General features: G+C 42.3%; 1 protein-coding gene across 1 annotated transcript; it reads left to right on the top strand.

Annotated features, from left to right (window-relative positions):
• Positions 1 to 6,006: 6,006 nt before the first annotated feature.
• On the top strand, positions 6,007 to 10,661 carry LOC143027967 (uncharacterized). The gene is made up of 2 exons (XM_076189610.1): positions 6,007 to 7,759; positions 7,795 to 10,661. The coding sequence occupies exons 1-2, from the start codon at positions 6,007 to 6,009 to the stop codon at positions 10,659 to 10,661; spliced, it is 4,620 nt and encodes a 1,539-aa protein (XP_076045725.1).
• The last annotated feature ends 6,446 nt before the right edge of the window (positions 10,662 to 17,107 follow it).

The raw sequence follows: 17,107 nt of genomic DNA, 5'->3' as shown, positions 1-17,107 counted from the left end.
TGTATGTTGCATGGGAGAACATTATTTGCCATAAGGGGAGAGAAGTTGACCCCCCTAGGTACTCTGTACCTGTCAACAACATCGTTTTGGTGCTCTCCTCATCTCCTCTCCCCACTAAGATGAGGGTAGCAGGATCTTGAATCGGGGCTCGGAAACTGAACATTTAGAAAAGGAGGACTAACTACTGCTCCACTACCTCTAAATGGTGCTATCTGGGACCTATTCTGGGAGTTGCCAAACGTGAAGCAGTGACTGAGACCGACATTATATTCAGTCACCATCAATCTTTCCTCCCACACATGAACAACAACTCCACACTCTTTCCGATTCCTAGTAGTGCTTGTTACGTACTCCAACAGTCCAAGCGCATAATAGGGCAAAGGTGACTCCGTCTGCAGCTTCGCGCCTCCTGGCGTAGACGCCTCACCTTCATCCTCTCGACTGACGACCGTAAGTCCTCCGACGATGGTGTGTGATAATGTGGAAAGGAGATGATGATCTCTGGGAACCCTTAGTCACAACCCACATGCCAGGAGGTATAGACCCAATAGCCGTCCTATGAAAGAACTAGGTATCATCACAATTTGGCATCAGCCTACAAGACAACAGTTCTTTTCAGGATCTGCTTTGCTAAACCCACATAGGGAAAAGACTAGAAAAAGTACCCTAAATATAAACCTTCCTGCACGTACCCTGACTATGCTCAGATAGGTTACTTAAGATATGAAATAAAGAAAAAAAAATGCTACCCACGTTGCTTCAGCTGCCAGTGCTTTGGGCACACTAGACAGTGACATCACCGCCACTGTATGAGTACAGTGTTCAGCTCTCACAAACCCAGTCAGATATATAACCTGCAACCAAGATCACCCTGCATCATCCTCAAACTGCACAGAATACCAGTTTGAAAAGGAAGTCCTCTTCTTCAGAACTCAGAAAGCATCATTTTCAAAGAAGTTTGGAGACGAAGACGACTTGGTATGATCAGACCAGGAGTCACGCAAAAACAACACTTGTCAGTTGGACATCCATCCCCCTCCCACTTCCAATAGTTCCACTCAAACACCCACGCCATAGGAGGCCGTCCGTATAATACAAGAACCTCCTATTCAAATCCCACGTCCCCCTCACTAATTCACCAATACCCTCACCCGCAAACCTATTCATCATCTCTCCTCACCCACCCAAACACCAAGTTAACAATACTTCAAGAATTACCCCTCAAAAAGAGTGCAAAAACCTCTGTAAGAGGCTGGTAGATAAGTAGGTAGATAGAAGGATAGGTGTCGAGAATTTCATTTTTAAGAGTTATATGTTTTGAAAACAATAGCCGCGAAGGAGTTGCGGAGTTGCATAATCTCGCTCACCGTCATAAAGTTTATAAACAACAGCTAGAGTACAGATTTTAATGGTGAGATGACAATATGTAAACTAGGCCATTCCGCTTTGATGTTGATATTGCTTGTGCAAGCAATATTGCTTAAAACCCTTTATCGGGCGAGGAACCATATTTGGTAATTTAAATGGGTGTCCAAAATGGTGCCCCAGCTTGGTTAGGCGCGTAGGTAGAAAAACGGGGAAACCTCTCAGCCAATCAGCAAGGCTTTGGCTACGACTTCAGTCATGACGTCACGGCCTGGGCCCAATCGGCAAGGAGCAGTAGCGCCTCAAACATCAGTCACTTCTCAGATTTCACAAAGTGCGGTTCTGTGCCCCTACTCAGCTTCACTTCCACCGGAAGGTGGAGGAGGAGGGTCACAGCGACGAAGAAGATGCAGACCAGCCACAAGCCAAGAAGGGGTGTAAGAAGAAGAAACCCAGGCCGACCACCTGGAAAAAGGTTGACATCCACACTCCACCCCTGCCTGAGTACGAACACACTCTCCCTGACTTCGTTGAAATTCCGTTCCAGTACTTCAGCAAGTACTTCAGCTCACAGTTCATCGACCACATCACCTATCAAACCAACCTGTATGCCACTCAAAAGGACATCAACGCCACCTTCAAGACCACATCAGATGAGGTGATGAACTTCATATCTATCCTCATATACATTGAGATTGTTGAGCTGCCTGCTGTCAGTGACTACTGGGCTATGGAGACAAGGATTCTGCAAGTTCCTGGCCTCATGTCTTCAAAGAGGTTCATGTTAATGAAGAGGCTGGTGCACTTCAATGACAACTCTCAGATCCATGTCAGCTTCGACAGATTCTACAAAGTACGGCCACTGTTCAGTTTCCTCAACACTTCCTTCAGGAGTGAACCACAGACCCCCAAGCAGTCTGTGGATGAGGTCATGGTGGCCTATAGAGGCAAGACAGCAGGAAATTTGGGGCAATACCTCAAGAGCAAGCCAGACAAATGGGGTTTTAAGATATTTTGTCAGGCTTTTGAGTATGGTTTCATTCATGACATGATGCTGTATCAAGGGAGAACTACACTGCAAGCTCACGGCATTCCCCTGACTCCTGAACAGGAAGTCATGGGTGTGACAAGCCAGATAGTGGCAGTCTTGGCCAGCACCATGTCCTACTCTACAACAACAGCCATATTTGCAGATAATTATTTCACAATCCTGGAGATTGTGCGTTACCTCAAGAACAAGGACTGCAGGTATACAGGGAGACCCGTATTGGCAAGCCTCCACTGAAGACAATCAAAGAGATTTAAAAAAAAAAAAAAAAAAAAAAATGTCCCTCGTGGTATCTTAGACTACACCACCAGCGACGATGGGATCCTGGTGGTCAGGTGGAAGGACAAGGTGGTTACTCTCCTGTCAAATGACCTGGGGGTGGAGCCGAAGTCTGTTGTCAGCCGGTTCTCCAATGAAACAAAGAAGAAGTAAGTAAGCTGCCCTGCAATAATCAAGAACTACAATGCCAATATGGGGGGCAATGCCAAAAGTGATATGCTTGTCCACCTGTACAAGACCCCAATAAAATCGAAGAGGTGGTACTTGCGCATGTTTGCGTACACCATTGATGTGAGTTTAACCAATGCCTGGGTGATGTACAAAAGGGACTGTAAGGCTCTTGCTGTGGAAGATAGTCTTTCACTCAAGCACTTCAGAATCCAGGTCTTCAGGGGTCCCAGCTGTCAGAAGCCTCGATCAAAGTGCTCACAGAGACACTCAGATTCTCCAGTCTTGAACACCAATGCTGACATCCCTGCACCAGTACGAGGACACCGCAACCACAACCCAGACAACTCTGTACGGTTTGATCTGACCCTGTTCCATGCCCATGTCTACAGCAGCCGCCAAACCTGTAAGTACTGCAGCAGGAAGGGGCACATCCTGAGGTCAAACGTGGTTTGTCAGGTCTGCAAGGTACACCTCTGCTTGAATGCAGACAGAAACTGATTCATAATGTACCACCAGCAAATTACCTAAGTGCCAAGGTTGGCTGGGAAGTGCTTTTATTTTGTATATGTTTTGCATATTTTTGTATTTTTATACAAGTAAACAAATGTTGTTCTTACTATGTATTTGATTTTCCAAAATTCATATTTCAATATCAAATTTTAACAAACTATTTTTACCAACTTCAGGCGAGGAACCATATTTGGTAACTTCGTTGACTTTTAATTGCAACTTTATTTTTTAAAGTCATACAAATAAAAATATCTTAGAATATGCTCAAGTTTATTGGTATATATATATACATATATATATATATATATATATATATATATATATATATATATATATAATGCTGGTACATTATGACAAGTTGATGAAGGTGGAAAAAGAAGTCACGGGTCTAGTTCCGAGTTCCTGAGTTTATTCCTGACCGGTTTCGCTCTATGCTTCTTCACAAGCATAGAGCGAAACCGGTTAGGAATAAACTCAGGAACTCAGAACTAGACCCGTGACTTCTTTTTCCACCTTCAACATATATATATATATATATATATATATATATATATATATATATATATATATACACACGTATTGTGTGTAATAATTTTCCACATTTTCGTAGAGTACTTTTAATTTTTCTTAATTCCATGTCTTCAGGGAAATTACTATGGTCGCCATTGGTCAATGGCATGTCACACCTTTAGAGTCAGGTAGGCCATGGAAATTTTATAATTCATCCAAGGGATGTTGATAATTAAAATTTATTTGGATATTTTGCTTATTCACTTGTTTAATTTCCCTTTTTTTTGTTATTTGACTTTGCCACCTTTTTTAATAGTCATTTTGTATGTGAATTAAATAGGTCGGCTATAACTAAATGCAAATACATCATCTCAGTTTCGATATTTAAACGAGATTATATACTCAAATACTATTACTGCGTTCTCAGAGTTGGATGAACTGGTAAGGCATTAGCCATGATAGAATCGGTTAAATATTTGTGACGAAGAAGTCAGTGATGAAATGACAAAATTTCGTACCCCGGGGGGTCGGTTGAAGGGGTTGCAATGTGCCCTGCGTACAACCGGCACTATGCATCTGTTGCTACCTCACTTAACGGGCGTGTTCTTGCAAGCATTGTCAGCTCCACTGTAGATCAAAACACACTTCATGTTAGCTCCCTGTTTTTGTATTGAGTCTGTTCTATAATTTTTTCCTGCTGCAAACACGTCGTATTAGTTTTATATGATTATTACTGTAATAAAGTATAAAACCTATCACTGTGTGAACCGCCGCACGTACAGACAAGTGAAGGGGGTGGAGGGGAAACAGGGGATTGTTTTTCTGGCGGCGCGGCAGCACGTTCACTGTGGCAGTTGGCACCCTTGGAGCAGTCGGGAACCTCTATGTTAGCCAGCCGAACAGGAGTTTGCTGTGGCGACACTTCTTCATATTATTGGTAACGTTGTGATACGAGATGATTTTGTTATTAGAGTATAGTCATGCCTTAAACCTCGTTGACACGGGCCTAGTTTAGTAGCCGCAATTGCTAACGACCTAAGCTACCCCAGTACCTGCACTGTCAACGGAAAGTTAGAAAAGTTGTCTCCAAACTAACGTAGTGTCAGCACTTACTTCACGGGTGAATTAACTTATAGTTAGTGGTAGCGGCTACTAAACTAGCCCTGTCTCAACGAGGATTTAGAATGTATTTTTTCGTGCAATTTTGTTTGCTGTGACATTTATCACGTCTGTGTTATAGTATCGCCTCTTTTTTTTTTATCTGGCTTATGTTGCGAGCTTGCTCCAAACAATGCCTCGACCTAGGATTTACCCGCGCAGTGTCCAAACAAAGCCTTGACCTGGGGTCTTTCCCGCGCGGCTGTTGGCGTGGGTACGCGCGCCACGGATCGCGACCGCGCATGCGCGGTTGCGTGTATTGTTACTGTCTATGCATTATTTTAGTTAGTTAGGAAAGTAGCTAGTTCCAATTATGATTGCTGAATACCCTTCAAGAGTATTCTTATTGTTTGCTTCGTGCCTTGATATGTGTGCTGGTGACTACAGAATGTATTATGATTCTGTACTACGTCGCCGTATGGTGACGTCTGGCAACTCTGTTCACGCTGACCTCTGGTTCAAATCGGCGTGGCTTGGGTTCGCATCACTTCTCTTTCTACCCCTGACCCAAGTGGTCATGTCTCACCATTATCCTAAGTATTGTATACCTTAAGTTTAAGAAATAGGCTTTAGCTAGGTTGTTGGTTGTGATGTAATGTACTTGTATTATATATCATTTTAATAATTGGATATATTTTAGATACATCACACTTTTATTCAACCCCCCCCAGTGACAAGTAGAGTTCATTGTTGTAGTCAATTACTTAGACTGCAACAAGTGGGGGCCCGTCCGGGATTGAACCAAAATATTTTATTTGTGCTATACGTTACTAGAACTCCATCGCAAGTGCTATTACAAATATTTTGTTATATATTATGTACTTGTGTATTGTGTTGTGTGCGATTGGAGATAGCTCGCGGTAAGCACTATTGGTTACTCTTTCTCATTTGAACTCACATAACGACTTGTCACTGTAGCTAGGTTAGCCTTTGTATTAAGAGTGCTTTAGTGTTCTCGAGTAAAAATGGCAGAGGTAGAGCATTTTTTAGCAGCCCCTACATTCACGGCGCTAGAGAAATTAAAAAAGACTAAGCTTACGGCTGTTGCTCGACGCCTCGGATTGGAGGAATATTCCAGCTTGTCGGTACATTCATTGAGGCAGAGGATACATGACCACCTCGTTGAAAATGAATATCATGACGAGCGGGAGAGCGACCCCCCATTACAGGAAGCCATAGATGAGACACGAAATCACTTACAATTGAAGCTCGAGCTTAAAAAACTCGAGATACAGCTAGAGTCTCTTAAACAGGGACAGGGTCAGGCTCAAACAAATAACACTCCCACATTCAACATAAACCAAAATCTAGGTAGTGTTCCCAAGTTTAATGAAGACGAACCAGACAGGTTCTTTGCATTATTTGAGAAAATGGCTAAATTGAACGAGTGGCCGTATGATAAGTGGACTCAGCTTGCCTACCGGTCATTTACCGGTAAGGCTTTGGATGTCTTTTCCGCTCTCTCCGACGAGCAGGTTGAAGACTATGAGCTGGTTAAGTCCACCGTTCTTACGAGCTATCAACTTGTTCCTGAAGCCTATCGACAACGGTTTAGAAAACGGAAAAGGGAAAGCCAAGAAACATACGTCGAATTCTTTCGGCGCAAACACACACTCATACACAAATGGATAGAGAGCGAGAATGCCAAAACTCCCTCAGAAATTATTGAGTTATTTCTGCTCGAAGACATCCGCTCTCTCATTCACCCCGACATACGAGCCCACCTCGACCAGAGAGGTATCCGCACACTAGCTGAGGCAGGCCCAGTGGCGGATCACTTTTGCCTCACTAATCCTAAGGTACATTGCAGACCCACTCCCTCGGACCAAAGACCTTCACAACCGCAGGCCAGTCCCCTTCCTCCCATGTCAACCCCACAGGCAGCAGGACCTCGGATGACTACAGGATTCCCATCATCTACCTCAGGTAAGCCCGTTGCCCGTGAGACAGGGGGACCCAGTGTTAGTAATGAGAGGAAGACTTTCTGCAAATATTGCAAGCGGACCGGTCACGAGGTTAGTGACTGTTTTAAACTTAAAATTAAGAAGCCCTCTCTAGTAGGAACCCCCTCTCTCGCGATCAATGTGGCAGAGCAAGCGGAAGTTCAGTTGGATCTCCTTTCTCCTACTAATAACCGACCTGTTGCCACCGCTAATTCTTCTCCCACATCATCTCCATTCGAACCATATTGCTCATCTGGTTCCGTAGCTCTCACACAGTTCAGTGAACCCATTCCCCTTAAGATTTTGAGAGACACAGGCTCTGCCTTATCTCTAGTGGCTAAGGATGCTGTCCCCTCCATAGAGACGTGTTATACCGGAAATTGGGTATTAGTGAACGGTTTAACCGGGGGATCACATATCCCACTGTGCATGTTATATTTGCGTTCCCCTATCACATCCGGTTATGTCACCATAGGAGTAGTGGATAGGTTACCTGTAGAAGGAGTATCTCTCTTGATAGGGAATGACCTCGCTGGAGGAGTGATGTTACCTAATGCCATGGTTTCATCACGTCCCTCTGTTGAGAACAATACCAGCCAGTTAGAAAAGGACATTCCTGGGCTATTTCCTGCGTGTGCAGTCACTCGCAGCATGAGCCAAAGGGAAGGTGCCGAGAGTAGTGAGCTTGTCAGTGGAAGAGTTGATGATGTAGATCCTGCCTTGCCTTGTGAGGAGTCGGAAGTAGACTCCAGTCAAGTATACCTCCCTGATATTGGTTTGGAGAGTTTTTTGAAGATCCCTCACCGGCAGAAAAAACTAAGAGTAGCTCTGATGAGGATAGTGTCACGGCCCTGGCTAGTTTTAGTTCCTCGCCAGTCACTAGGAGTAAGCTCATACAGCTCCAGGCAGAGGATCCTGAACTAGCCAGCTTCCGTAGTAGGGCGGTTAGTGAGTCAGAAGTTGAACGAGAGGCCAGCTGCTACTACACCAGCTCAGGTGTATTTATGCGAAAATTTCGTTCACCCGTCTCACCTGCCAACCACCCATGGACAGTTCACCATCAGATTGTAGTTCCCAGCCCCCTACGCCAGAATATTCTTAGTATCGCCCATGATGGCGTAGGCGGGCATTTAGGAGTCAGAAAGACCTACGTCAAAATTCTGTCTCATTTTTACTGGCCCAAGCTAAAGAGAGACGTCAGTACATATTGCCGTACATGCCGTCCCTGTCAGGTAGCTGGGAAACCTAATCCCACGGTTAAAACGTACCCACTACAGCCCATACCCGTAGTCAAGGAGCCCTTCAGTAAGATCATAATCGATTGTGTGGGACCTTTGCCCAAGACCCCCCGTGGTTTTCAGTTCTTGTTCACTATTGTAGATTGTGCGACACGCTATCCTGAGGCCATTCCCTTGCGCCGCATCACGGCGAAGAATGTCGTCCGAGCCCTGGTTCATTTCTTTACCCAGGTGGGCCTTCCAACAGTGGTGCAGTCGGATCAAGGATCCAACTTTACCTCCCGCTTGTTCAATCAGGTGATGGAAAGCCTGGGTGTCAGGCAGTCGAGGTCCTCGGCCTATCACCCCCAGTCCCAGGTAGTAGAGAGGTTTCACCAAACTCTCAAACGAGTCCTACGGACTTTCTGCATCGAGACTGGGCGGGATTGGGACGAGGGAGTGGATCTTCTTTTGTTTGCAATACGCGACAGCGTGCAAGAATCGTTAGGTTATTCGCCTTTCCAGTTAATTTTCGGTCATACAGTACGGGGACCTCTTAAGGTATTGAAGGAGAGCTGGATCTCTAACGAGGAAGAGACCCCGTTGGCCTCCTATGTACCTAAGTTTAAGGAGAAATTACACCTAGCCTTAAGTCTTGCTCATTCAAACTTAGATAGTGCGCAGACAAAGATGAAACAACAGTTTGATAGGTCTCATAGAGCTGAAGACAGATATTTCGCTGTAGGGGACCCAGTTTTAGCTCTTTTGCCCTTGAATAATCTCCCTTTACAGTCTAAATATAGTGGACCATATGTAGTCTTAGAGCGTCAAGGGCAGGCCAACTACGTGATACACACCCCAGATAGGCGTAAGAAAAGGCGCCTCGTGCATGTGAACCTCCTCAAGCCGTTCCACGAACGTGATGAGGCTGAGTGCAGTAGGGCGGAGCCTGTGTGTATGGTAGTGCCGGAGGAGAGTGATGCGAGTGATGAGTGCTTCTCGGGAACACTGAGTGCGACAGGGCCTAAACTGGATAACTCGACTATCGTGCGGAACCCGAGTGATAAACTGGGACATCTCTCTGGTGCTCAAGTGGAGGACATCGAATCCTTGCTGACGGAGTTCGAATGCATCTTTGGAGATATCCCTCGACCCTGTTCGACGCTGGAACACGACGTGGAGACCGAGGGGGCTCTTCCCATCCGCCAACGTCCTTACCGCCTGAACGCCTTCAAGAGGGAGTACCTTAGGGCCGAGGTGCAGCGACTCCAGGAGCTAGGCATCGTAGAACCAAGTCACAGCCCTTGGGCCTCCCCAGTGGTCCTGGTGCCCAAACCCGACGGCTCGATGCGTCTGTGCATCGACTACCGCCGCGTCAACGCTGTGACGAGAGCTGATGGGTATCCCCTGCCGAGGACTGATGACGTCATCGACGACGTGGGTGCAGCGCGGTGGGTGACGAAGTTGGACCTGCTACAAGGCTACTACCAAGTTCGACTAACGGAGCGCTCGAAAGCCATCTCCGCTTTCGTTACGCCGGAGGGACTGTATCAGTTCACGGTTCTTCCCTTCGGCCTCAGGAATGCCCCTTCCACTTTCCAACGCCTGATGAATTTCCTCACGACCGGGTTGGAGGGCGTCCGCTGCTACCTTGACGACATCGTTGTCTTCGGAGATACCTGGGAGGAGCACCTGGACCGATTGAGAGCCCTCTTCGTTGTACTGGCGGCCCACAGCCTGACAGTGAACCTCGCCAAGAGTGAGTTCGGCCATGCTCAAATCACCTTCCTCGGACATGTGGTAGGGCGGAACGAGGTACGGCCTGTCGCCGCCAAGATCGCAGCCATCCAACAGTATCCTGTGCCAACGGACAAGAAGGCTGTGATGCGTCTCCTAGGCATGGCGGGCTATTACCGACGGTTTTGTCCGAACTTCTCAACCGTTGTAGCCCCGATGACCGACCTCCTGGGGGGCAAGAAGGTTTTCAAGTGGACCCCCGAGTGCCAACAAGCCTTCGAGAGCCTCAAGACCCTGATGTCTGGAGCGCCCGTATTGCGCGCGCCTGACTTGCAAGCGCCCTTCATTTTGCACACCGATGCCAGCGACGTCGCAGGAGGGGCCGTGCTGCTGCAGGAAGGCGAGGGGGGATCGGTACAACCCGTCGCCTACTATTCCAAGAAATTCAACAAGCACCAGAGGAACTATGCCACCGTGGAAAAGGAGGCGTTATCATTGTTCCTGGCCCTTGAACACTTCCGCGTGTACTTAGGTAGCACCGTACATCCAGTACGAGTGTTGACAGACCATAATCCGCTTACGTTCGTAGAGCGGATGAGACATACAAACCAACGCCTGCTGAGGTGGGCGTTGGCTATTCAACCATACAATCTGACTATATCTCACATACGCGGAACTATGAACCTTTTAGCCGACGCACTCTCACGAGCTCCAGCCCCATAAGTGAACTGTCGTGTCCATAAGTGTTTATTTCCCATGTATACTATTGTGTTTATTTCCCATGTATACCGTTTGTGTTTATTTCCCATGTACACTGTTGTGTTTATTTCCCATGTATACTGTTTGTGTTTATTTCCCATGTACACTGTTGTGTTTATTTCCCATGTATACTGTTTGTGTTTATTTCTCATGTATATTATTTATATTCACCTTGTGTCATGTTCCACGTATACTGTGCATTTACTGTGTGCATTTCTCATGCGCTCTGTGTATGTTTATTTTTGTGGATTGCCCATGTGCCCATTTTATGTGAATGGTTCATGTTCGCCTCCCGTTCGGGAGACTCACATTCTTTTTTTGAAGAAATTTATAGCTAGGTGAGTACTACCTCTTTCATATATAAATCATATATTGTCTGGGTCTCATTATTCTCAAACTTGTAATATAATTGTATCATTAATGGTGGCAAAGTGAACCGTATAGCCAAGTTGCATAACACAGGAACCTTACGTGTTAGGACAAATCTGAGCACAGATTTGGAATCAGCGCACCAAAACTAGTGGGATACACCAACAGTTACTCAAGCAGCAGAGACAAAGTTAATATTTGTTGGCTAGTGTTATAAGAGCAGGTTACCCCCAAACAACCTTACCTGTTTCCGTCTTCAAGCAGAACTCACCGCTCCAGCACCCTCTTCCTTCGACAACACCGTCTACTACCTCAATCTGTGAGGTATACACAAATGGGTTTACAATGAAATTTATTTCACACACAATAGGTACTTATTTTACATTTAACATAATATATCCTTGAGCCAATGCATTTGAGACATTGATAATTCTCAATGGCAGAATACACTTACGCTACTTATGAAATTCACGAAACTCGTTCGAAACGCAGACGACGCTGCTTTCGAATGAATTCACGCAACAATGGGATACATAGAAAATATAGAAAATGTACTCCTTCATAACAATATATATATATATATATATATATATATATATATATATATATATATATATATATGTGTGTGTGTGTGTGTGTGTGTGTGTGTGTGTGTGTGTGTGTGTGCGTGTGTGTGTGCGTGTGTGTGTGTATGTGCATATATATATATATTATATATGTGTGTACACACACACACACACACACACACACACACACACACACACACACACACATATTATATATATATATATATATATATATATATATACATATATATTGATAAGTATTTTAGACAAATTATTTGGATGATGGAGAACATAAACACAGGGGAAGGCTCGGAACCCTAAACACTAACGTTTCGGTCGCGTAGAACTTCTTCAGAGAGTTCTGAAGAAGTTCTACGCGAACGAAACGTTAGAGTGTTTAGGGTTCCGAGCCTTACCCTGTGTTTATGTTCTCCATCATCCAAATAATATATATATGTATATAAGTATATATACATATATATATATATATATATATATATATATATGTGTGTGTGTGTGTGTGTGTGTGTGTGTGTTAGGAGTGGCCCCATGGGACACGCTTGCATCTACTCGCCTGCAACGCGACCCAGAACTTCCTTGAGGCTCACGGGTGGGACAAAGCCTCCTTGAAGGAATCACTCGTGAGGCCCCAGGATGACTAACCAGCGCTAGGGTCTCCCGCATGACCATCACAAAAAGCCTCCTTCAGGAAACACATGTAGCTCACCAGCCTCAGCGATGACTACCTCGGCCAGCACGTACCATATAACACTGTATTCATTGAGGAACGCCCACCCTCTGTCTTTGTGAGTCACCGGCGTCAGAACGCTTTACCTTTGACTTCCCACGCAACACACTTGACCTCACGGCAATTAGGAGCACGGGTTATCACCTGCCCGTGTATATAATGTATGTACCAACTACCGAAGATGCAGATAGCCTCGGAGAAACATACGTGAGCATAGCTTGCTTCTTCTTGCTTTCTCGCCTCTTCCCCTCCCCCCGCCACATTTTGATCCCTTGCAAGCAGATTGCCCCGGAGCAGCATACGTGAGCCTGGCTCGCTGCTTCTTGCTTTCTCACCACCTTCCCCAACCCCTTTTGCTCCCTCACAAGCAGATTGCTGGAGACACGACTTGAAACACAGTCGTCACCTCCCTCACCGTCTCGTTCCTCCTCCTCCCCCCTGGCGGCCAACATTTCATTGTAAAAAAAAAAAGAAAAAAGAAAAAAAGAAGAAAAAAAAAAAAAAATCTCCACCTGAAATTGCCTTTAATTACCCTAAACCAACCTGGGCCAAGACCAGAATAACATTTGATAGCCTAACGTAGGACATAGACCACCAACCAAACAATATACATATATATACACACACGCAAATATATACATATATATATATATATATATATATATATATATGTGTGTGTGTGTGTGTGTGTGTGTATACATACCGTATATATATATATATATATATATATGTGTGTGTGTGTGTGTGTGTGTGTGTGTGTGTGTGTGTGTGTGCACGAGTGTGTATGCATATATATATATATGTATATATATGTACATATATATATTGTATATGAACATATATGTATATTTTGCAGTAATTCACAAGACACACGTGAAAATAATATGCAGAAAAAAACACTGGGAAATAAGAAGCTTAGTCCGACCGTTTTCGTCTATAGACATTATCAAGGAATACACAGTTACAGAGACATAGGTGGATTTATCCACCTATGTCTCTGTAACTGTGTATTCCTTGATAATGTCTTAAATAGACAAAAACGTTCGGACTAAGCTTTTTATTTCCCAGTGTTTTTTTCTGCATATATGTATATGTATATATACATATATATATATATATATATATATATATATATATATATATATATATATATATATATATATATATTATATCTATATACATATATACACACATATAAAAATATAAATATATATATATATATATATATATATATATATATATATATATATATGTGTGTGTGTGTGTGTGTGTGTATATGTATATGTATATGTATATGTGTATATATATGTATATGTAAATATTTAAATATATATATTTATATATTTATATATGTATATATACATATTCTGGAAAGCATATTGAATTATATGTAGCCTATAATTTAATATGTCTTAAGGAAAATATCTTCCCGTGTTACTCAATGACGTATATGTACGGTATATATATATGTATATATATATATATATATACACATATATATATATATATATATGTATACACATATATATATATGTACATATGTATACATATGTATATATATATACATATATATACATATATATATATATATATACATATATATACATATATATATATATTATATATATATATATATATATACGTCTAAACAGAAATGTAGTAGAACTTTTGTAAATAACACAAGAAACCTGCAATCGGAGAAAATAAATTTCGAATGAAAGAATATTCTATATTTCGGCTACCAACTGTAGCCCTCTTTAAGAAAGTAGTTTCATAAAGAGGGCTACAGTTGGTAGCCGAAATATAGAATTTTCTTTCATTCGAAATTTATTTTCTCCGACTGCGGGTTTCTTGTGTGATAAATATATACTTAAACACACACACACACACACATACACACACACACACACCCACACACACATACACACACACACACACACACACACTTTCAACGAACGGACGGCTTGAAGAACGTTCTGAAAAAAAGTGAAGATTGTGGATCCCAACGCAAAGAGAAGTGCCTTTTTGTATTTGCAGGGTGGGGGGAAATTGCTCGTGGGGTAGTGGGAAAGTAAGGAAAGAGGAGAGGGGGAGGGATTGCTGGGGAAATGGAAGGTAATGAGGAGGTGGAGGAAATGGCCCTGACGGGCCGCCGTAAGGTAGACAAACGACCCCAAGACGAGTTGGATGATGACGACATGTCTAATAGGAATGTGAAGATTAGAGGTATAGATAGGAGCAATATAGCAGAAAGTGATGAGAATATTTTCAAGGGATTTAAAGAGGGTGGGGGGGACACAACCCCCCCCCCCCGACTGACAAGACTAGAAGAGAAGGTCGATAAGGTGATCGAGGACTTGGAGAGTAGGTTAGGTCATATGAACACCATTTTACAAAGGGTTGAAAGATTGGAAGAACTGGAAAAGGCGAATAAAAACTTAACTGATGAAATAGAAGACCTAAAAAGACAGTTAAGAGAGGTAAAGGTGGAGAATGAGGAATTGAAGAAGAATAGTAAAGAAAACAGAGAAACGATAGCTAAAGAAAGTAAAAATTGGAAGAAAACCCAAGAAGGAAATAAGGTTTCATTCACTGACATAGTCAAACAGCAATTGAAAGAACATACTGAAGACTCAGTTATTAAAGTGATGAGACAAAAGGAGAATATAGTAAGGGATTTAGCAGACAAGAAGAAATGTATAATTATATTAGGAATGGAAGAGAAACACAACACAGATAGAACCACAAGAATCAAAGAGGAAAATGAAAAAGTAAGCCAATTACTAGAATCAGTTCAGGAAGATGAACCAGGAATTATGAAACAAATCGAAGAGAAATTTAGACTCGGAAAGTATAGCACAGACAAGACCAGACCAATTAAGATTAAATTCAAGTCACAGACAACGGCAGAGAATATCTTATCCAAAACAGGGAAACTAGCAACAAGTGAACAATACAAAAAGATATGGATAAAAAGAGAAATGAATAAAGAGGAAAGAGAGGAAGAAAAGCAGAAAAGACTGGAAGCTAAGACAAAAAACGAGAACAGAACGGAGTCAGAGAAAGAGAGATTCTATTGGAGAGTAGTGAACATGAAACTAAGGAAGTTCGACATACAAAAGAAAAACATAAGGGAAACAGAGAACACAATGGAAGTGGCAGAAAACTAAGAGTGTCTTACACAAATATAGATGGATTAATAACAGGATTGAATGAGCTGAATGATTATTTGAAAGAAAAAGAACCGGAAATAATGGGAATTGTAGAAACAAAATTAAAAGGCCCACTACCACCCAACAGTGTAGGACATGATGCATACAATTATTGGATTAGAAACAGAGAGAAAAAGCAAGGGGGTGGAGTTATGTTCCTGACTAAGAAGGATATAAACGTGAAAGGTGTCATATATGGAAAGAATACAGTAGAGATGATGATGATAGAAGTGGAAGACAGAGATAAGAAGAGCAGAAAATTTGTGATCAATTATGTGCCTCCGAAAACAGCCTCATGGGAGGAGAGTGAATATAAAAGTATGTTAGAGGACACAAAGATAGCATTAACTAAAATAATGGAAGACGGAGGAAGAATAGTTATGATGGGCGACTTTAATTGCAAAGAAATCTGCTGGGAAGAAATGACAGTAAAGAGTGGTGATGACTCATGGGGAAATGCTCTACTTGAGATGATTACTGACCATTCAATGACACAATGGATACAAGAGAACACTAGGTATAGAAATGAAGAAGAACCATCGAGGCTAGACTTAATAATTACATCTGAACCTAGAATAGTGGACAAGATCGAATATAAAACACCAATAGGTAAAAGTGACCACATATTGATTGAACTGGAACTTAATGAAGAAAAATATATGAAAAGAAATGAACAATATAGAAGAGGAAGAATGATGTATGAAAAAACAAACTTTGATAAAATAAGAGAATTCTTCCAACAAGAAAACTGGGAAGAAATATACAAAGAAGAAACATCAGTGGAAGAGAAATGGAATATTTTGACAAAAATTTACAAAAAAGGAGTGGAAAAGTATGTCCCAAGACAAAAACAAGAAAAAGAATATGTAAAATGCTGGTACAACAAAAGTTGTAGGGAGTTAAAAGACAAAAGAGACAAAGCCTGGACCAGATGGAAAAAAGACAGAAGACCTGAAAAATGGAAAATATATACTGGTTATAGAAATGAATATGTACAAAAGTGCAGAGAGGAAAAAAGAAAATATGAAAAAGATGTTATAGAAAAGTGTAAAGATCAACCAAAACTATTCTACAGATTTGTAAACAATAAACTGAAAAACAAACAAGACTTGGAGAAATTAAGACAAGGAGGAGTTGAATACACTGAGGAAATGGAAATGGCAGAAATTATGAACAAACATTTTAAATCAGTGTTTACAAGGGAAAATATACAACCTGAAGAGATTGAGTGGAAAGAAAAAGTCCCCCCTATGGAAGAAATAGAAGTAACAAAGAATGAAATATTGACACACTTGGGTAATTTTGATGTCAGAAAATCGCATGGACCAGATGAAATAGCAAACTGGATTCTGAAAGAATGCAGGAATGAACTGGCAGACAAAATACATAGCATAATAAGCAGTTCCTTAAAAGAAGGAAAAGTTCCAGAAGATTGGAAAAAAGCAAATATAGTACCTATATATAAAGGAGGAAATAAAGAAGAACCTACCAACTATAGACCAGTCTCTCTAACAA

Source organism: Oratosquilla oratoria, chromosome 9 (genome assembly GCF_046742065.1).
Source record: "Oratosquilla oratoria isolate Oo_2021 chromosome 9, ASM4674206v1, whole genome shotgun sequence".
NCBI lineage: Eukaryota > Metazoa > Arthropoda > Malacostraca > Stomatopoda > Squillidae > Oratosquilla > Oratosquilla oratoria.
The sequence above is the reverse complement of the archived record's forward strand: the minus strand, read 5'-3'. Positions and strand labels throughout refer to the sequence as shown.